Raw genomic sequence first — 21,060 nt, forward strand, 5'->3', positions numbered from 1 at the left:
GAAGTCAAGAAAAACAGAAATCAATTCACTACAAACTAGAGCTCATATTGCCCATGCTTGGTGATATTCATAGATATCCCGGAACAACATTTCTCCACCCAGACATCGTCATTGGACTTTAGCTCTCACCAGCAACCTCCCCTCAACCAAGACCCCATCCCCCACACCCAAAAATGGACAGCTCAAGCAACCGACTCTTCCGATTCTCCAAGCCAGAGTGGCTGAATAACTCTGCCGTCCGCAATGGCGGCGTCTACGTTGCAGGCGCCCTGGTAAGCATCCGATCCACCCTCCTCCACCTCCACCCGAGACCAGGCTCGCGCGACATGCCCCAAGCTCGAAACCTTCGTCCAAATGAAATGGAATTGAATCCTAGATCTCTCGTACCCAAACCTAGAACTCTTCAGAATCAAAAGCTAACAAAACAACCCTTACAATAGTTCGCAGCAGGCTTCTTCTTCCTAATCGACGTCGCTTCATTCTCGCGCAGCCCGCGCAACGGCTCAGACGTGCATATCAAATTCGTCGACTGGATCCCCGGTATCTGCTCCGCGCTCGGAATGCTGGTTATCAACTCGATTGAGAAGAGCCGGCTGCAGGCTGATAGCTTTAGTTACAGCGGGAGTGGGGTTGCGTGGAAGGCGAGGTTTGTGCTGTTTTTGGGCTTTGCGTTGCTTGCTGGTGGTTTGGCTGGGAGTGTGGTATGTATATGTCCTTTTTCCCCCTACTATTCTGATACTCCTGCTCTGTGTGGGGTAGGTATAGTGTTTGGGGCGGGCTTTGCTGACTCGCTTCTACGTAGACGGTTATGGTTCTCAAGTACCTCATCAAGGATTATCCTATCCAGACGCTTTACTTTGGAATTGCGAATATTGTGGCAAATGCTCTTGTTATGCTCAGGTATGTGTTTTGCTTGTTTGGTTCAATTTCATTTGATGTGAAGTCGTAATGCTAACAATGCTATTCCTGATCTAGCTCTATCGTCCTCTGGGTCTCTCAGAACATCGAAGATGATTACACCTACAACCTTGCCCTGTGAGGTGGGCTGTCTCAGTCTGTGGCTTGTGGTTCTGTATTTTACTCGACTATCTTGGTGTGATGACTTTTTGCCGCGATGCATTATATGCACCCGCATCTTTGATTGGGGTTGGCGCTTTAGCATGAATTTATTTGCATTCCTCTTACGTTTCCCGTGGGCTCGAATTATGAATATCAATCAGTAAGATATCAAGGTATTCTACAAGCACACAGTAAAAGTAAACATTATCGAGGGAAAAGTATCATTGCAGCTATGCATGAAGAAAGGAATGCCGTAAGAAGAACCGCCGCTTGAACACCAAATCCCATATATGCATTCATAAAATCGTAAAGATGCCCATCACCCACATTACCTCCAACCCCTTTCAATGCTCCTCGCAGAACAACCTCAATAACTCATCAATACAAGTCATAGCCTTCTCCTTCTCCAAGACGGAAGGCGCCAATCCCGGCGCCTGTTTCAAATACCGCCGGAGCGCAAAAGCAGCAGCTTTGTAGGTCGCATGGTACATAGCCTTGAACTCATCATCATCCGCAGTACTCCCCGGCGCAGGCGTTTCAGCACGCAAAGCCTCCGGCGCTGGCGTCGTCCCCGAGACATCAGCTTCAGGTTCCGCACCAGCACTCCCTGGCGGCTTCCCCATTGATGCAGAGCGCATATTCGCACGATGGTATCCATACAGACGCATACAAGTCAGGATCGTGCGCGTGATGAGATTCTTGTTCTCCGCAATCACAGTATCAGGATCCTTAGCCGGCGAGCCAGGCGCAGACACCGGCTTATCCTCGGAGAATGAAAGAGACGACGGCCCCTGGCCCTGTGACATGTGAGCTCCACGACGCGGGCCGGAATCCAAGAATGGGTTCGGTGTTGGAGCACGTTTTTGCGGGTCAGCATTTAGGCCTGGCGTTGCGCGGCCGCGTACGCTACCTGGGCGATGGAGACCTGCTCCGATAGAGACGGATCGGGACCGGTGCGAGACGATCCGGTCGAGGGATGGAATGGTAGGACCGTCTTCTTCGGGCTCGCGCTTGATGCGGAGGGTTTGTAGGTTCTGTGATGAGGAGAGAGGTCGCGAAGATGCCATTAGTTGTGAGACGGCTTCGCCGCCTCGTTGGCGGACGCGGCGGTGGTGTTGTGCGGCTACTTCGAAGAGTGTTGCTACTCTTTTGCGTTTTGGGCTGGGGGAGCTTATGTCTGGTAGGAACTCTGCGCAGCGCGGGTTGGCGATGGGCTGGTCTGAGTTGGAGGGTGGTGGAGATGGGTAGGCTTGGCCTTGGGTGAGTCGTGATGTTGATAGTGGTGCGGCGTAGATTCTGAGTTCGAAGGGAGCTCGTTGTGATGTATTGCTCTGATCTGGGGTCTCAGAGGGGGATGAATGTGGTGGGGTGGGTGGACGTGTGCATGATGCTGCGCTGGATAGCACGCCGTAGACTAATAGGCTTGTTGGGGTTGCGTTGCCTGATTTAGTGTTGCCTTCGACGCTGACTAGTAGACCGACTGGGCATTGAAAGGATTGTTGCAGTGCTGGATCTTCTTCGTTTAGCCAGAGGGCGCCGGTCAGCTTCCTCTGGAGCCATTTTGATGTCCCCGCGTGGGATGTGTGAAGCTCGAGGTTGGGACCGGCGCGTGCATGCAGTGGGATGAGTGTTGGGTCGACGAAGCTGCGGAGACTGAGCTGGGACTCTTTAGATAGCTCGGACTGCCAGTAGGAATTTGGATCGACCAGTCGAATCCCTGGTCAGGTGGTCAGCGAGGAACAGGATGCGATACGCGTGTGGTTTACCTTCTAACTTGGAGTCCGAGCTGAGAGGAATGGATCCCGTCCAGATATTCATATTTTTATCTGGATCCAGAAAAGACCTTTCATTGGTTCAGCATAGTGATATCAATTTGGTATAGTTGTGTTGTTTCCAAACTGATCTGCTGTTATCTCCGAATCTCTGCAGACGCGCCGAATCCGCGCGCGGTCACGTGGATCACAAATCAGGCTAAATAAATCAGTCAAAAGGGAAGAATTGTGTATAATTTCAAAAGCTAAGTAGATTTGGAGATCTGATTCCTCATTTTTCAGTAGAATTATCTATATCCATTGGGTTATAGTACACCTAGAGTAGCACAGCCAGGTGTTGGAGCCATCGCCATTTAAAGTGAGGCACACCCCGCACCAAATCACTCATACATAGCATATCAAGCATACGCTGAAGTCAAAAGAAACAGTAAGAAAAAACAGATATCATCATGAAGGCCTGATGCCGCGAGGCCTATTGGCCTACAGTATAGGTGTAGTCCTTGGCAACCCCGCGCCTCATCCAGTCTGGGAGATCAGAACTCCTCCTGTTCCTGGAAGAACATTGAGAAACTAATAATGGTGCCATAAATCAATAGGCCTCCGAAAATGGACATGATCATTGCTGGGATCTCGATTGCGCCGCTGTGGGCGAGGACGATAGGAAGTGCTAGACACGTCAGTTGAATAATCGTCAATGGCGCAGTGATAAGGCAATTAGTATAGACATTATATAGTCTAGACACCAAGAGCCGACCGGCCGATGGATGATATGTCCCACTAGAGGGGTTGTTGTTGAATCAACGACGTACCGATACCAGTAAGAACCAAAAATCCGGTCAGGAACCGTCCAAAGTCCATTGCGGAGTTACTCGAGCTGTCCATGAAATCATCTGGGTTTGCGCATCGTTGGCAGATCCAGTTGGGAAGCGGCGCAACAACGTAGATGCCGACCACGAGCAGCGGCCAGTACCTGTGCCATAGCGCGGAAGAGAGGATAACGAGGAGGAAGCCAATTGCGAGCACCTGTTCAGACGTTAGAATATATTTAAAAGCCAGGCGAATAGCGAAATGTAGCGTACAAAGGACAGGGCAATGATGGTCTTGAGTCCAGCGGCCATGATTGCGGAGACGCCGAAAGCCGATCGATGAGACTGAAGGTGGGAGGGGTGGGAGTTGTTGAACTGGGTGAATCCAGGAGACAATATCAAGAGCAGATCAATAATGACAGCCCCATTGGCCGAGTGCGGGAAATCAAAGAAGGACAGTACAGCGACAAGCTGGAGATGAGCTCGAGAATGAGTGACGTTGGCGTCTGAAGGTCACTGGATATTGTGGCCTCAGGCACCAACAGCTCATGCTTCACACCGCGTCACTTTACTGCCTGGTCCAGCTCCCCCATTCTCCCTCCATCACCGGATTATCCCTCGGATTCTTGAGTTGCTGTTCCTGAATCTCTATTTATCAACAAGAATCCACTTTCTCTATTTGCTTTGATATCCATTCCACCCTTTCCGTCACGATGTTCAGAAACAATTACGACAACGATGCCGTCACCTTGTAAGACCAGGTCCCCGACCTCCCTCGGATCCATCAGATGCTAACTCGAACGATCCCAGCTCTCCACAGGGTCGGATATTTCAAGTGGAATATGCACAGGAAGCAGTGAAGCAAGGATCCGTTGTCGTGGGATTGGTGAATAAGACACATGCCGTGCTGGTTGGACTCAAGGTTCGCAGACCTACAACATAAAACGAACAGACTAAACCGTCGAAACTAACATATAATCACCATCTAGCGCAACGCAGAAGAGCTCTCCTCGTATCAGAAGAAGATCATCGAGATCGACTCGCACATGGCGATCGCCATCGCCGGCCTCGCATCAGACGCTCGCGTCCTTTCAAACTTCATGAAGCAGCAGTCCCTCGGCTCGAAGATGACCTACGGCCGGCCCATCCCCTTGGACCGAATTGTTGCCCAGATCGGCGACCGCGCGCAGACGAACACCCAGCATTACGGGAAACGGCCTTACGGTGTGGGTCTGTTGGTTGCTGGTGTTGACGAGGCTGGCCCGCACCTGTTCGAGTTCCAGCCCTCCGGCCTGACACACGAGATGGTTGCTTGTGCCATCGGTGCTCGTTCGCAGATGGCACGTACGTATTTGGAGCGAAACCTCGATAAGTTCGAAGACTGCAGCCGTGATGAGCTGATTCAGCATGGATTGAGCGCGCTAAAGGAGACACTGTCTCAGGATAAGGAGCTTACGATTGACAATACTTCTGTTGGTGTTGTCGGTGTGACTAATGGCAAGAAGGAGAACTTCAAGCTGTACGAGGGCCAGGACACGGCTGCGCTGCTTGAGGTGCTGGAGCAGCGTGAGTCCGCTGGTGCGGAGGGCGAGACCATGGAGGTTGATTCATAATTGTCTGATTTGGTTTAATGATTCGCATAGACATGAAATCCTGATTCTGCTTTGTCTTGTGTTTGCGTCCAATGATCTCAGTTACTCAATCATCAATTCATAAGGCTCTTCTAACGAAGTAATCTACTTGTGTATGTTTATATCCTGGACTTTTCCACTGCCGAAACCCGAACAGACCCGAAACAAACCCCAGTCAAATGCAACGACCTCCATATACTCGTACCCCATTTGTTTAATCAAACAGAGCAGCCTCACTCCTCTCCCCAGTTCAACTGCATCCGCCCATTACTGACCTGATAGGCCAGCAACTTAGGCCAAACCTCAGAAACCTCCTTAGCCTCCGCAAGAATCTCCCCATTGCTGGCACTGATATACCCCTCCTTCACAGCATTGCGCACCCAAGCCAACAAGCCATCCCAGTACCCATTGATATTCAACAACACAACACCAACCTTGTGAATCCCCAACTGGTTCCACGTCGTCATCTCCATAACCTCCTCAATAGTTCCAAACCCACCAGCCAGCGAAACAAACCCAGACCCAGGCCCGCCCTCAAGGACCTTCTCCGCCATCAAGCGCTTGCGGGTGTGCATATCGGCGACAATGGTCGTAAGGCCGTACTCCGACTCGGGGATGCCATTGGAATCAACAGCATCAAAGGATTCGACAACACGCTCGGCAGCTTTGCCGGCTGTGGCACTGGCCTGGCCCTCCGTGTGCTCGCGCATACCGCCCACAGTTGCGACTTTGACTAGTGCGCGTGGGATGATGCCGTGCACGGCTTTGGGGCCCGAGAGAGAGACAAGAGAGCGTGCGACTTCACCCATTAAGCCGGTTGTGCCGCCACCGTAGACTAGTTGCACATTGTGCTTGTGGAATTCTTTGGCGAGGGCTCGGGCTGCTTCCATATGGACTGGGCTGTTGCCTGGTACTGAGCCGCAGCTGGGGACCCGAGGGGGGGGGGTTGGTTAGTTTAATGTTTCAAGGACGGAGAGGAAGAGGGAATATATAGGCTCTGGGGATACACGCGCCAGATAGACAATATGGTGTAGTTGTAACCTTGAAATTGCCCAGGTGGTGGTGGGGGTATGACTCACAATACACAAACAACAGCTGGTTTGGTCTCCGGGTCTGCCATGTTGGTTTATATTTGGGATTGATGATATGGACAAATAAGAGGAGCTGAAAAGATCTTGATCAAGGGAGAATGAAGAAGAGAGGGAGCTTGACAAGAGGGAACACAAGACCAAACAGGTCAACCCCCACTCCGATAAGAGATAGCGGAGTATAACGTCAGGGCTGCCAGGGCTCCAATTTTGCTCTTCGAAGTAATTTTTGTATGTAGCTAAGATTTTACAAATACATACCTCAATCTAGATTGCACATTGTATCTCGTTGGTTGGTTTATGAGGGCCTATCCACTCGAAATTAGAACACTAACTTGTGTACGGCAGGTCTTCATGGTGTAGGGAATTTGCAGGAAACCTGAGCATTTACTACTATTGATAGTATGCCTACAACCCTTTTTTTGGGCTATATAGGCTATACTATGTTAGTTTCGTAGCCTTTTCATAGACTATTGGACTACTGAATATTCTCGTATCATCATTTGATCTTCTAAGATTTGTTGAAGGATGCACAATCATGTCGCTATACCACGACTGTGTCAACGCGTTTCTGCGATTGGAAGGTAAATGGAATCAATTCGCCGGGGCCAAAAAAAGTTCAATATTATTGTACGAATTTATACGGCAACGAAAAAATGTAACAAAACAAAAAAAGCATACAGACTCTCTTTCTTGCTCTTGGGCATTCATACGAGAGTGCTCGACTAGTAAGCGGTCAGACAACGATTGGAGAAGTGCTAAGAACGAGGATCTAGACGGCGTACTAAGGATTCATGGTAATAGTGTCAATTACTTAGTAATAAAGTACTTGGACCCAAACTTCTTGAGTTCTCGGATCGGGGTGGTTTCGAAGACTTTGGTAGGCATCTCGAACCTCTATAGCCCCCTCTCGGATTAAGATATCTTGGCTATGTAGCGCAGCTGTGAAATCCTTTTTAGACAATCCTATCTCGTGTAGGAAGGTCTTGCCCTCTCCTAATGTATATCCCTGCCAAATAGGCAAGGCTACATTAAGTCCTCGTCCTCCCCAACAGATTTCGATATCATTGGGTAGGTAAGATTTCAGATCAGAGGACCGTAGGGTCTGGAATACACAGGCTGCAAACATCTCTTGGAGATTTAGGAGTAGCTGGCCCGATTCGCCTCGTAACTTCGTTTGAAATCCTGCAACCTTCACAAAAATAGAGGTGAATCCTCCAGTATCAGTCTCTTGAAGCCATTCCCATATTTTATAATGAAGCGAGGGGTGTCTCCTCCGAAATTCTAGGTCGTTATGATATCTGATTCGGTCGGAAAGGTCATCTGCTTGTTCAACATAGAGATACATCAGGCCCGGTACTTAGAGTATATGAAGATAGACTCCTGCGTCAGGGTCGCTCTCTGGATTGCCACCTATTTGGACTAGCTCGTTTGGGCCAATCAACTGTCCCTGACCCTGAAGAACTGCTAGAGTGACTCTGGTTAGAGACCCTAGCAAAATATCTTCGATGTCCTCACAGCTGTCGACGAAGTCTTGATACCGCTTTTTTTGTGAATTTTGCTCGAGAATCTTTATTATCATATGCCGAGCCACCATTCTCAAAGGTATACTAGCAAGGTAGACACTTTCAAGCTGCTTAGGATACACCGAAGCCTGGGAGGGGAATTTTTTCGTCGGCTAAGAGTGAAGTCACTTGGCCATCTTGGACGACTTGTATCTCTTGGACTGCAGTATCTATGTATGTCTTCAAGGGCTCCGCAGGATATTCATGCCCAGCGCTTTCATCTTCAACGGATTGCTCATCGATAGGGGCGGGTTTGTCGTCGACAAATCCATCGTCAGCAGTCTCGTCGCTGCAAGATTCATCGCTGTAATATTCGATTTCTGTTACTGGACAGATATATGGACAGGCTCGGCAAGTAAAGTAGGTTTGAAATCCCTTAGGGGCTGAATCGGCGGCACGGGGTAAGATGGTCAAGTAGCTAGCGCAACTCGGGCAAACTAAATAGGCCAATCAGTCGGCATTATTCCAGATAGAGGCATAGTCTAATATTCTCACATTCTGGTGGTCTTGTTGAGGATTGGACACGGGATGATGATATGGTGAATAGCGATTGGTCCCTTCTCTATGCGAGGAAGAGTCATAGAATTGATTGCGTCGGGGAAATCAGAAGAAGATGGTGGTGATATGGTATGAGCCTTGACTTGTAAAGCAGAACGGTGCTGGGCGCGAGAAATCGTCCTTGTGGGAAGAAGCAGAGAGGTGAATATCCTTCGTTAGAAATGCAAGGAGAGAGAGAGAGAAGGATAACCTTTGCTTATCGTCTCTTGCAAAACAGGGCATTTATATGCATTGTAACTACCAAGCAATTTCTCAGTTTGCAAAAAAATGCCTAAGGCATCAGGCATACACTTCGGTCATAGTTATCACTACATTTACATGTCTTTCAAAAGTCATGACAATCTTATACTCGATGAATCATATCTCACTCATTCAACCTTGGCTAGATAAAAACCAAGTAGTTTGTATTAGGTAGAATACGTTCCTTTTATATAGTGCTAGCATTGGAATATACCGCCCTATGATTCCAAAAGTTTTAAAGTAAAAGTTGGTCATAAGTCCACTGTTTTTGTGGGTGTACTATACAAAATCATCGTTTCTTCTCTGTATCCATCATTCTGTCTTGATCAGCTATATCACCTCCGCAGAACTAGCAAATTATATATGTGGTTCTGGGTCACAAAAGGTTCTAAGTTGCTGAAGATCCGTACTTGTCCCAAAAGAAGCTTGAACTTGATTAGGCAGGTTTTTGCTTTTTCGAAGGGGGAAAGAGCTACTGGTGTCCATATGTCCAAGCTAACTGGCAAGAACGTTGGAAGGAGGATGTTTACCAAACCTTGAGATATCCATGTATGCCCTTGGTTTCCACCTTCCAAATAGTTCAAGATATGGTTCGGTGAATTTTGAGGAAACGAGCTTTGTGAATTACAAGTATTGCCCATTATCATTTTCTACTCGATTATGAATTGCAAGCAGATGAAATCTGGGATGCATAGGGGACATCCGAAGCCGAGAGAAAAGATATCTAAAGAGAGGTCCAAAAATACTTCCAAAAGACATTTAAAAAGGGCCCCCAAAGATACATCGGGATATTATGTTACATATAACGTCCTTCTCATCATCTTGAGCTAGGTAGACAAGATTAGAGGCCGCATACGTGGCTGACTACTCTAACCATTTGAATTATGGTCACTTTGAGGGAAATGTAATGGTTTTAAATGTGCTTCGTCAATCATTCTTTGACTTTCCTTCCAAATTACATCCGACTGAATAATATGTATCCGAGATTGAGCTCATGAATTGATAAGCGAAGGCAGTTAGATCAATGTAAAGTTGAAACTCAAAATGCCAATTCTGAGCCGAACCAATCAGATGTCGAGTTGACTTCCGGGTTTGATCCGTAGACGGAAGTCAACTCGGACTGTGATTGGCTCACGGAATATATCTGAGGTTTTCCTACTCCAGGCGCCTCTGGCTTCTACACGGAGTTCACGTAGCTGTAGGTTACGTTTTCTCGCGGAAGATTGTAAGCAATGTCGGATATATATATTACTGCGTCATTGTGTGAGACCCTTCTCCTTTTTTTTTTTTCTGTGGCATGGGAAAATGTTAAATAATTCATACGACCGTTGAAGTATATATAGTTGGTTAGTAACTACACAAACTCAATTCGAATCGTGAGTTCAATCATGGGAGACCCAGAGAATGCTCTCAAAGTAAGTGGTCTTTATATGTTGACAACCCCAGAAGAGCAGAAAGTCTAATTGCTAAATCGAAATGCAGGATGAGGTCCTCACGGAGAAATCCCCTTCGCTCATTTATCGCCCATCTGGCCGGTCATTGGGCATTGTCTATGAGAATGTGACAGTGCTTGGTTCATCGTCAGGAGCGGATGGCATTTCGAATTTGCCAGCACTGCTGTTCAAAATTGCAAAGTGGCCATTCTCGAAACTTTTCACGAGAAAAGCCTCTGCATCAACTAAGATCTTAGAGAATGTATCAGGAGTTCTTTTCCCCGGTGAGACTTTGTTGGTGCTGGGTCGACCAGGGTCCGGCTGCTCAACTGCCTTGAAAGTCCTGGCCAACAATCGCGAGTCTTTCCAGGACGTGCGCGGTATGGTGTCCTACGCTGGTCTAGAATCAAAAGAGATGCTCGATAAATTTCCTTCAGAGGTCATATACGTGGGCGAAGAGGATATCCATTTTCCAACTCTCAAAGTGAAAGACACACTTGGCTTCGCTCTTCGCCTTCGCAAGCCTGCATCCGAGCAGAGAGACGATGCCGCTTTTTCTGAGGAGATGACAGACGCAACCTTGTCTGCCATGGGAATGATGCATACGAAAGACACGATCGTGGGTGATGCGTTTATTCGTGGATTGTCAGGGGGCGAGAGAAAACGCATCACTCTGGGGGAGGCTCTTGCTGTCAACCCAGCGTTTGGATCATGGGACAATCCTATCCGTGGCTTGGATAGCTCATCGGCCACCCAGTTCTTGCGTACCCTCCGATCTGTCTCCAAGAGTTCCGGAATGTCCAACGCCGTATCCATCTATCAAGTCTCGGAGAAAATTTACCAGGAGTGCTTCGACAGGGTCATGGTACTCTATGAAGGTCAAATGATCTTTTATGGGTTAACATCCGACGCGAAGCAGTATTTTATTGACCTTGGATTCGAATGCCGTAACAGGCAGACAACCCCCGACTTTTTGACCTCCGTGACCTCGACAGCCGAGCGATTGATCCGTGAAAAGCACAAGGCCTCTTTTGTCCCTCTCACTCCGGTCGAAATGGCACATGCCTTCCGCAACAGCACTCAATATCGAAAACTCCTGGATGAAATGGAAAGATATCGCACGACAGTGGTGCAAGATCAAAATACCATTACTAGCTTTGCTCAAAGCGTGCAGGAATTGAGATCCAAATGGACTCTTGGAAAAACGGCTGCCCCAACACCATTGTTCAAGCAGGTCTGGGTGACACTTCGCCGCCACTACCAACTGCTTTGGGGCGAGCGTCGAACATTCTACGCGCTCATTGCATTCAACCTGGCCAACGCTCTCATCAATGGTTCTTCCTACTACATGGCCCCGAAAGATGCCACTGGCTCTTTCGAAAGAAGCTGTGCGTTGTTTTTTTCTTTGATTTATTTCTGTTTGGTCGGCATGGCAGAAGCAACAGCCACTGTGAAATCCCGCGACGTGCTCCTTAAGCAAGCCAAATACGGCTTTCTTCGGCCGGCAGCACTTGTCATTGCGCAAGCTTTGGCGGATATCCCAGTGGCGTTCATTCAATGTCTTCTCTTCACCTGCTGTTATTATTTCACTATCGGCCTGGTAAAGACAGCCTCTGCCGTTTGGATATTTATCCTGATTGTCTTTACTTATTATTCCGCTATACAAAGCATGTTTCGAATGTTGGGCGCCTGGTCCCCTAACATATCCGTTGCCCTGCTTCTAGCTGGTAGTGCGGTTCCTGTAAATCTTCTTTGGTCTGGCTATTCCCCGACGAGACCGACACAGCTTCGGTGGGGATCCTGGATACGACGAATTGCACCTTCACCCTGGGCACTCGAGGCGCTGATTGCAAACGAGTTTTCAGGGATCGACCTGACTTGTCCTGAATCCCAGATGGTGCCAACTGGCAGTGGATACGATGACTTGCGATATCAAACCTGCAGCATTGTGGGAAGCGAGAAAGGCCATCGATCGGTATCTGGTACGACATATATGACCCAGCAGTTCGCGTTCTCTCGTGGGAATCTATGGCGCAATTTTGGTATTCTTTTGGTCCTATGGTTTTTGTACACGTTGTTGGCCGGGTTAGGACTCACCATCATGACCCGGGAAACCAGCGGTTCCCATTCTCGAGTGTTCAAGAAATCAAAGTCACCTTCTCTGGCCCGGCATGCAACGCCGAGTGATGATGTTGAAAGGAACTCCAATACGTTGTCCCATTCGTCAAGCATTTCGACGGTTCAGAACGATGAAAATGAGCCTATCGATCAAGTCAGCAGTAAACCCCACGGTTCAATCTTTTCATTCAAAGATTTAAGCTACTACGTGAACGTCAATGGCGAGGAAAAGCAGTTACTTCGAAGCATCAGTGGCTATGTCAAGCCTGGCCAACTAACTGCTCTGATGGGTGCATCTGGTGCGGGCAAAACAACTCTTCTCGACACCCTCGCCCAACGGAATAGCAGTGGACGTGTCGAAGAAGAGCTGAGAATTAATGGAAAGCCTTTGGGTCCCACGTTCCCTCGGTCCTGTGGTTTCGTTATGCAACAAGATGTTCACGAGCCTTTGGCTACCGTTCGCGAAGCGCTCCAGTTTTCCGCTCGTATGAGACAGCCGGCAACCATCCCCGATAGCGAAAAGATGGCGTATGTTGAAAATGTCATCAATACCCTGGATATGGAGTCTATCGCAGATGCGCTTATTGGAACGCCCGGTGACGGGAAATTATCTGTGGAAGAACGGAAAAGAATAACCATTGGAGTTGAATTGGCAGCTCGTCCGTCTGCGTTGCTGTTTCTTGACGAAGTAAGTTATCCCCTGGAATATCTACCTTTGGGTATGAATTTGGTCTCTCCCTCTTGAATTCCTGCATGACAAGAACTGACCCATGTGACTTTCACCATAGCCTACATCAGGCCTTGATAGCCAAGCCGCTTATTCCTTGATTGTGTTTCTTCGTCGAGTGGCCCAACAAGGTATTCCCATCATTTGCACAATTCATCAGCCATCCGGCGTGTTGTTCAATATGTTCGATCGCATCCTTCTTCTTGCGCCTGGAGGACGGACCGTTTTTGCTGGCGAGACGGGTGAAAATTCAGCCAATGTTGTCGAATACTTCCAGAAAAACGGTGCTGTCATCGCCGCAAACGATAACCCTGCTGAATTTATCATCTCTTTGATTTCCTCACAGGGTGTCGACTCGCATCCCTGGTCAGAAATATGGAACGAGTCGGAAGAGCGCAAGGCACTTGACGAAGTTGTATCTGAACTTCAAAGTGATGACAGTCTCGCAAATTCGTTCCTTGCCGATGGTCTCGACACAAACCAGGGTGGATACGCATTACCTCTCTATGCACAAACCCTGGAGGTCACGAAGCGTCATTGGATTTCAGTCTGGCGAAATGGATCTTACAACTTCAGTCGCATTTGGAAAGCCCTCTTCATCGAGATGTTCATTGCGTTTGCATTTTTCAAAACGAAGGACACTCAGCAAGGACTTCAGAACTATATGGTTGCAATTCTTCTTCTTGCATGGATTATTCCAGCGTCATGCGCAGATCTTCAGAACGTGTGGTTTGAGAAATGGGCCATTTTCACAGCCCGCGAGAAGAACGGAATATACGATTGGAAGGCTCTGGTATCTGCCTGCGTCGCAGTTGAGCTGCCATGGCAAATCGGCACCTATACCCTCGTTTTTTTGGCTACGTATTGGACAATCGGCCTCCCCACTACGACAACCGCCACAGGCTACTTCTATTTCATCTGGCTCCTTCTCGCGGTTTTTGGCACAACATATAGCCAGCTCCTTGCTGCGCTGTTTCCGAACGGAACAATGAGTGGTCATGCGAACTCGCTGATCTGGTGCATTTTAATGGTCTTCTCGGGAGTTCTGACCCCCAAAGATTACCTGAATGACTTCTACCGTCCTTGGTTGTTTTGGGTAGACCCCATGCGATACTTCTTTGGAGGAAGTGTTTCAAGTGCCTTGCATGGTCTCCGTGTAAATTGTGGTCCTGATGAGTTCGTCGAATTTGATCCTCCTCCCGGCCAGACATGTGGGGAGTACGCGGGTCGTTTTATCAGTCACAGTGCGGGTTATCTTATGGATGAGAACTCCTCGACGAACTGTCAGTACTGTCAGTACTCAGTGGGTGATGATTATTTAGAAACCCTGAGCTTTCACTATTCTGATAAGTGGCGGGACTGGGCAGTCTTTTTGGGATTTTGCATCACTAATATTGTTCTACTGTACATCGTCATGTGGTGGAATAAGGGGAGACTACAGCGCCGTGCCCGAGTCACCCCGTAAGATCCACACCTACTTCGCTGCATGATATGTCATGGGGGAAGTCATGTTGACAATGGAAATTGTGATTGGTATAATGCAGAAAATTAATACTTGGCAGCATCTTGGGGTTTGGGGCATGATTGAATACATCCATGGATGGTTGAATATAGGGTGTTTTACTTAGAAAATATGTGACCGCTAATTGCGAGTCTTACATAATATTGCATAGTATGCTTAGGTAGATTATTCGTTGAGATTCTTGTCATTTTAGAGAAATATAGATCATTGCGCCATGCCATACATTGTCGTACTGCCAGATTTTGTCAGACCCTGATTATACATAGAAATGTCCTCTTCACGGTTTATTTTTTTAACCGCCTTTGTATACCAAGAAGACCATCTGGAAAGACTATCTGGAAAGAACAAGTAGAAACAAGTTAGTACAAATCCTAGCATAACCTCCCTACTATCATCCGAGAACATGGATCGGATTATTAAAGTCTTACAGAGGGTGTATAAACAGCCGAGTATGCTTGTTTTGAGAAGGTGACAGAAGACAATATAGACTGGCCAGTCCTAGGCAGAGACAGAGATCCCAGTGGTTTCCACAGTCTAATAATATTTCTAGTCATATCAATAATCTTTTATCAAACTCGTCTTCTCCAACCAAATGGCATTTTCAATTGAGATTTTCTGGGATACCAAAATCGAAGAAATTGCCATTTAACCAATACGATAAACCATTCATGCCGGAAATATCAGCAGGTATCAGGTCATTTACATTTGGGTTGAGATCACCGTCATGTGAAGGCATTTCGGCCATTTGCGCGTCAAAATTTAGGGGATGTTCAACATCACCAGTCAGGTTTTGATCGTCGATTGGCTCTGAGCCGTAACTGTAAATCCAGAGCGTCAGCATGCAATGTCAAAGGAGCAACAGGTTGGGAGTTAGAGATAACATACTTTAGCCAGGGAAATTCATCAATCATCGTGTGATCAAAACGAATATCACTATTTGATAACATCAAGGCATCCTTGGCGCATTTCATCACATCCACGCTCAGTGCCTTACCAGTCGTAGGTCCAACGTGCTCCATCTTATCTAGACAATGTATGGCACGCTCAACGTGACTGAAAATTTCCTTGGCATAGGTAGAAGTTACGCTCGGCTCTATGACGTTGTATAGTAGCGTAACACATGCGGACATGATGAAGCTCGCAATTGAAGCGTCGTTTTGGATGACCGGGATGCGAGTGGAGATGGCTTGATGAGTCAAATCGACAATGCATTTGGCCGAGGAAATGGCGGTGTCAATTGACTTTTGTAGACTCGGCATATTGGGAGATTGCTCTCCTGAGTGACTGTGCAATGTTATAAGGACGAGAGCTGGTCGATGCATCATCAATTTTGTCAAATGATAAGTGAGGCCGAGGTGTGTGCGTTGAATTTCCTGCCAGTCCTTACCAATAGCGCGATTGGGATCAGGGAATTGGAGATATTCCGGTAGATGTCCTAAAATGACGTTCAATGCTTTATCGCATGTGTTGATGGTCTCTGCTGTCTTGACGGAATATCCGTTCGTCGAGACGCTGGCGAGGGAGAAAACATCCGTGGACACAGTCTCGACAATCTTCGCAATTTCCGCCGTTGCTCGGATAAATGCACAGTTTATGATTGGTGCCGTTTTATCCAAGGAATTTCCACTCAGTGAGACATGATCAATGAGGGGAGAATCTTCGAGGTGGGCGACGTCGATATGGCGATCCGAGATGCTAGATGGGCGTCCGGTAAAGAAAGCAGACATCCTTTCGTGCGAATACACTGTCCAGAAGGTTGTGCGGAGACGATGCATGGATAGACTGCTGCCGTTGGCGACCTGACCCCGATTGAGACCAAGAGTAAGAACACTACGGGCTGCGTGGCCCGTATACAAATACACATCATTTGGTCTCATGGAATGTAACGCAAACATTGCCTAGAAAGACCAGATCATACACCTGATCAGTACATATTCGTTACTATCGCAAAGCCAGTCAAGGTGGAACCAACCTTTAGCAACAAGAAATGCGTGCCTTTGAGGCTCGATTCTTGGAAGAGAGCGCTATAGTTGTTGGAGTGCGCCCAGAGATATTCAGCCCATTTGTCCAGATAATCTGCAGCACGCTCTGAGCCACGAGGTGATATTTTAGCCCCAAGTGCTAAAACCATGAACAAAACATCTCTGCCTTTGCCTGGTTTTCCCGGAGTGGGTGCCTCCCAGACACCGTCCCACAGCTGGGTAACCTCTGACTGATTAAGCAACGGGATTTGGGGGTGAATGATATGAAAGAAAGAGTTGATGAAGCCATATCCTGTTTCTCTGGGCAAGCACGCGTTACTGACCGGGGCCGAGAATGGGGAGAATTCGCTTTCACAAGCAAATAAGAAATGGTGTATGCCCCATTTCTCTAGCCCATCCGGAACGGGGCCGTTCTGTTGATCAAGTAGGGTTTCACGTGTGCGCGACTTCAGTCGCTGATGTATCCTCTGGATGAAGCATATGTGAGATGAGGGCCCTAAAGTTCCGAAAAGTTAATAGCACATCCCACAAGGACCAGTCTGCTAATTCGATACCGTAGAACTGAAAAGACCCGGTTTTCGTGTTGGACACTCCAATACCCGCTCGAAGTTCTCGTTGCATCTTTAACATTTCATGATCATGTTGAAGTTGCGGAGTCAAAGCACTGGCTCCTGAAATTGGGCCATGTGGGCTGGAAGACTTGGTGTTCACGCCATTTTGGTAGTTCCGAGCTGATGAGGCTAAAGGAAACCTCTTTCTAGAAGGCCGACGATCGTACTGGCGATAAATGCAAGAACTGATATTGCGCTCTATACATGCACTGCAGGGCTGGTCGCCGTCACATTTGACTTTCCTACGCCGGCATAGTTCGCAGGCACGATTAATGCGGTTACTATTTGCCGGTAGGGCGTCCTGCATTTGATAAAAAAGAATGTGGGGGGCTGTTTTGACGCAAAATAAACCGACAACGAACATCTATTGAATTCTTAGAAACAGCTGAAAATCCAAACGATGTATGAACGATGTATCAAATGACGTCACATGATTAGCTTAATATAGGGCTGACAAATCTATTTTACACTCAGTCTAGGGATCTTGGAAGGGAAGGGCTAACACCCTACCTATCCCTCGATTTACCTTGAGACTATTTCTGTTTTTGGGATCTCGGTTCGATATAATTTGCCGGATATGCCAAGGTATACGCTCTATCTAGACCTGAATTTACTGTTAGAAGATGCGTTGGGTAGACCGAGATATCCCTCGAATGTCTCTGGTACTACTCAGGGTAACGACACTCGAGTTACTGTATTTCCGCAATATGGTGGTCCGCTTATGCGGCGTTGCGACGGCTTGTTGGGAGTCTTTTCGGTATTTTTCTCAATATATATTTGCCCGCCTTATCAGTTTCATACATAGACGGCAGAAGAAGGTGGAGAAAGGCCTAATTTGTGATGCATATTTCTGATTGTATATATGTTTGTGTTGAGAGGTAAATCACGCGACCTCTATTGCTTGCGCTTAGACTATATATAGTGTCTTATCGCCTTTATAAATAGCCCCTCTTCTCCATATGTACCTATAGAGCTTCTTCCAGAGTCTTCTTGTTCCCAGTAAATATCTATATCTATATTTTCTGTCTCTAAATATACAATTGATGGATCCCTATACCGATTAGTGAATAGTGAGAACATGAAGCTTTTCCAGTGCAAAAGGTGGGTGGCATGGGCATCAGAAGGGTGAACATGGATGTCTGATCAGTGATCTCGATCCAGGGTCTCCCTCATTATTTTCTTTGGCGAATGATTACTGACAACCTATGCAATTTGTGCTAGGCTTTGAACATGACTTCTTCTTTGCAGCTCTTTGACTGGCCCAAGATACTGATGCCCAGTCCCTTATCTCCTGGTTTTGCCACGGCTGCAAATGCTGTAGCTCCTTCTGCCTCTGATCCTTCGGGTACCTCTGTCACTTTCAATACTGCTACGCTGGTAGTGGGCTCTATCGGTTCAGAATCCGATAATCTGGACATGGGGATTGAAGAAGAAACATGCCCCCCTCCTTGTTCTACGAGAATAGCCCTCTAATGGCCTACTCTTGGAAGGCATTTATGTTGGCCAGTATCTTCACACGACCGTGGAGTACCTTGATGTCGGTGCACATTCTCTTCTCTTGGTACCATCAAATCGGGTTCTATCACAATGCAGAGCCTACAAAGACAGTGATCAAATACAGTAGCTCGGTTTGTTTACAAGGCTCTGATACATTCAGCCTTACTTTTGATATTCTTCTTTCTATCTTTTGCTGCACCTCTGTATTCCTTCTCTGCTTTCCACTTTTCTCTATATCAAATACTCCTGCATGTTCTACTCAATGACGAAAAGGCTGAAGTTCTGTAAGGGGAAAAAATGCAACTGTTTCTTAGCATGCTGGCTCCCATTCTCTGAAGAAAGAGCTGGGATAACTAGCTCAACGACTTGGCTGTGCAATCGCCGGAGACTACGAGGCCTAGAGCCAATGAGACTGAGGCTGGAGATAGTTCCCTGAAGTGGAGGAGTTTGTTGCTTCTCCTTTTTTCCCTGTCGCCTAGCCCTAAATGTGACAATACCACTTGCGAAGTGGTATGTCGAGTCGTCAGTTCAAGCATTTCTGACAGGTCATTTGGATAATAATTTGATGGGTTTATAGTGGCCAAATCAATCGCACTCTCTCACCAAGCAAAGGTTCTGGGAATGTTTTGATGTGGCAATCAAAGCCTGCGCCCTGGTTCATTCTGCTACATACAACTATCCATGGAGCTTAGTGCCCGAGGAAGATGTTCGATATGATCTTGTATTGTAAAATTATCTCGAGATGATGAATGTACTTCTGATGTCAATTTGTCTCCTAAGAAGGTCGAAGCATAATATGGAAGTGTGATAGGCGTTCTAGTTGTAAAGGACAGCAGCAGTGTCAAGAATCCATGAGAATCAACCCTTGTTCCCCCCCCCCAAAAAAAAGATGAGCTACAACGTTTAAGTGTTCGGAGAGATAATAAGTGAACTCAGTCAGGCCAAGAGGTATATGTCAAAATGAGCTGATAGCCAGCCCTAGTTCCCGTAAATGCTATGCCCAACCCCAAACGCCTAGAGATGCAACAGAATAAATGGTATCAAAGCAACTCAGCTAACGATCCGACTCTTCTTCCTCTTTCCCTTATCACCAGAGCTAGGCGGCGAACTCTTCTCAGAAGCCTTACCGGGTGTGTCGACGCGCACCTGCGGCGTTGACGCCCTGGCAGGCAGGGCAGAAGGCATACCAGTCGCCGCCACATTAGCAGCAATTTTCGGCGCACCCTTGACGGCCGATGCAGTAGTCTCGGCGCCAGTTCTCGATAAGATGAACGAGCCTGGTTCGCCGACGAGAGGGCTCTCGTCCATGAATTCATCACCGTAGCGCGTGAGTAGGCTGAATGACTCGGCTAGACTGCGCGTATCTTGGTAATTGGAGCCTGTGGTTGAGCCTCCCAGGGTGGATTTACTGGTTGATTGGGAGGATTCGGTCGTTGGGAAGGATGCGTCTGGCATGGGTGTTGCTTCTTTGCTCTGGGAGGCTTGGCTGGTTCCAGCAGGTTCTTTGCTACGGACTCCCGGTGGCAAGTAGGTGTGTCCGTGGGAGGCGGTAAATGTTGGTAATGTTGCGGCGGATTTCATGAGTTGGGTTAGGGATGTGACGGCTGATAGCTGGGGGGTGGGAAAGATTTATTAGAATATTTGTCTTAAAGTAGTTGGTGGGTTCTGAGAAAATACGTACAATTCGGTTGCCCACTACACTCGCAACTGAAGGAGCCATGTAGATGCAGTCGCCGACAATGAAGTATGTAGATATCACGGTCACCTCGTCGTCCATGCCGCTCCTCTTCCGCCGGTTCTGCTTGCGGATCACCCAGATATTGGACGGCTCGTGGGCGAAGCGGTTGTCTGTCTGCGCGGCGGCTTGGAGGGGGTCATATGACACAATGAACTCCAGACCCTGCATTGTCTTCAGTCGGGCTTCGAATGCTTCGCGCGTCTCAACGAAATGACGGAAGGCATCGTTGTAGTTGGCTTGGATGGCGAGCGAGGCGTTGTTGGAGGTCGAATCAAAGAAAGGGGACTCTGCAAAATAGAACAGAACTAATTGACGAGAAAATTAATATCAGGTCTAGGGGTGGTAGGGTCTGCAACTCACTGTTGTTGGAATGAAGGAATCCCCCCATCATCTGGACGTGCGGGGGAGACCGCCAGAGGATCTCCTCCATTGAGGCATCTTGGCTCGCCATTTGCGAGTCTGGAATGATATACTGAGGCGACTCCGGTCTATCAACGCTCGCGACAAGCTTTTATTTTTGAAAATTGCGCAAGAAGTTCAAAGGAAAGACACAGGTCGGAACTTGAAGCTGCGGAGAAATTGATGTTTGCTTTGTTTGCATCTTGACAATATACGATGACGACAAAGAATCAGTTGAGAGAGTGATGAATATCTGTATTTCTAATTTCTATAGTTGTTGAATGGGCTTTATAGACAAAATCCAAGGTACTAAT

At 47.6% G+C, this 21,060-nt stretch overlaps 8 protein-coding genes across 8 annotated transcripts; 3 read left to right on the plus strand and 5 right to left on the minus strand.

Moving 5' to 3' along the window:
* Positions 1–173: 173 nt before the first annotated feature.
* PEX2_026280 (UPF0220 family protein) lies at positions 174–1,039 on the plus strand (the record flags this gene model as incomplete). The annotated part of the gene is made up of 4 exons (XM_016739903.1): positions 174–272; positions 441–701; positions 803–900; positions 976–1,039. 4 exons carry the CDS (start codon positions 174–176, stop codon positions 1,037–1,039), a joined length of 522 nt encoding a protein of 173 aa, XP_016596597.1.
* Positions 1,040–1,403: 364 nt separating this feature from the next.
* Positions 1,404–2,877, minus strand: PEX2_026290 (uncharacterized protein; the record flags this gene model as incomplete). The annotated part of the gene is made up of 2 exons (XM_016739904.1): positions 1,404–2,776; positions 2,826–2,877. 2 exons carry the CDS (start codon positions 2,875–2,877, stop codon positions 1,404–1,406), a joined length of 1,425 nt encoding a protein of 474 aa, XP_016596598.1.
* A 487-nt stretch (positions 2,878–3,364) lies between these two features.
* PEX2_026300 (Vps55 family protein) lies at positions 3,365–3,949 on the minus strand (the record flags this gene model as incomplete). Its single annotated transcript, XM_016739905.1, has 3 exons — positions 3,365–3,498; positions 3,641–3,854; positions 3,911–3,949. 3 exons carry the CDS (start codon positions 3,947–3,949, stop codon positions 3,365–3,367), a joined length of 387 nt encoding a protein of 128 aa, XP_016596599.1.
* Positions 3,950–4,350: 401 nt separating this feature from the next.
* Positions 4,351–5,250, plus strand: pre5 (proteasome core particle subunit alpha 6; the record flags this gene model as incomplete). The annotated part of the gene is made up of 3 exons (XM_016739906.1): positions 4,351–4,388; positions 4,448–4,559; positions 4,627–5,250. 3 exons carry the CDS (start codon positions 4,351–4,353, stop codon positions 5,248–5,250), a joined length of 774 nt encoding a protein of 257 aa, XP_016596600.1.
* A 251-nt stretch (positions 5,251–5,501) lies between these two features.
* Positions 5,502–6,158, minus strand: PEX2_026320 (LOG family protein; the record flags this gene model as incomplete). Its single annotated transcript, XM_016739907.1, has 1 exon — positions 5,502–6,158. One exon carries the CDS (start codon positions 6,156–6,158, stop codon positions 5,502–5,504), a length of 657 nt encoding a protein of 218 aa, XP_016596601.1.
* Positions 6,159–10,107: 3,949 nt separating this feature from the next.
* PEX2_026330 (CDR ABC transporter) lies at positions 10,108–14,462 on the plus strand (the record flags this gene model as incomplete). The annotated part of the gene is made up of 3 exons (XM_016739908.1): positions 10,108–10,134; positions 10,202–12,958; positions 13,059–14,462. 3 exons carry the CDS (start codon positions 10,108–10,110, stop codon positions 14,460–14,462), a joined length of 4,188 nt encoding a protein of 1,395 aa, XP_016596602.1.
* A 658-nt stretch (positions 14,463–15,120) lies between these two features.
* Positions 15,121–17,131, minus strand: PEX2_026340 (fungal specific transcription factor domain-containing protein; the record flags this gene model as incomplete). The annotated part of the gene is made up of 4 exons (XM_016739909.1): positions 15,121–15,337; positions 15,405–16,417; positions 16,492–16,997; positions 17,056–17,131. 4 exons carry the CDS (start codon positions 17,129–17,131, stop codon positions 15,121–15,123), a joined length of 1,812 nt encoding a protein of 603 aa, XP_016596603.1.
* Positions 17,132–19,659: 2,528 nt separating this feature from the next.
* On the minus strand, positions 19,660–20,798 carry med6 (mediator complex subunit MED6; the record flags this gene model as incomplete). Its single annotated transcript, XM_016739910.1, has 3 exons — positions 19,660–20,220; positions 20,291–20,652; positions 20,708–20,798. The coding sequence occupies 3 exons, from the start codon at positions 20,796–20,798 to the stop codon at positions 19,660–19,662; spliced, it is 1,014 nt and encodes a 337-aa protein (XP_016596604.1).
* Between the last annotated feature and the right edge of the window lie 262 nt (positions 20,799–21,060).

Source organism: Penicillium expansum (genome assembly GCF_000769745.1).
Source record: "Penicillium expansum strain MD-8 chromosome Unknown contig69, whole genome shotgun sequence".
Lineage (NCBI taxonomy): Eukaryota > Fungi > Ascomycota > Eurotiomycetes > Eurotiales > Aspergillaceae > Penicillium > Penicillium expansum.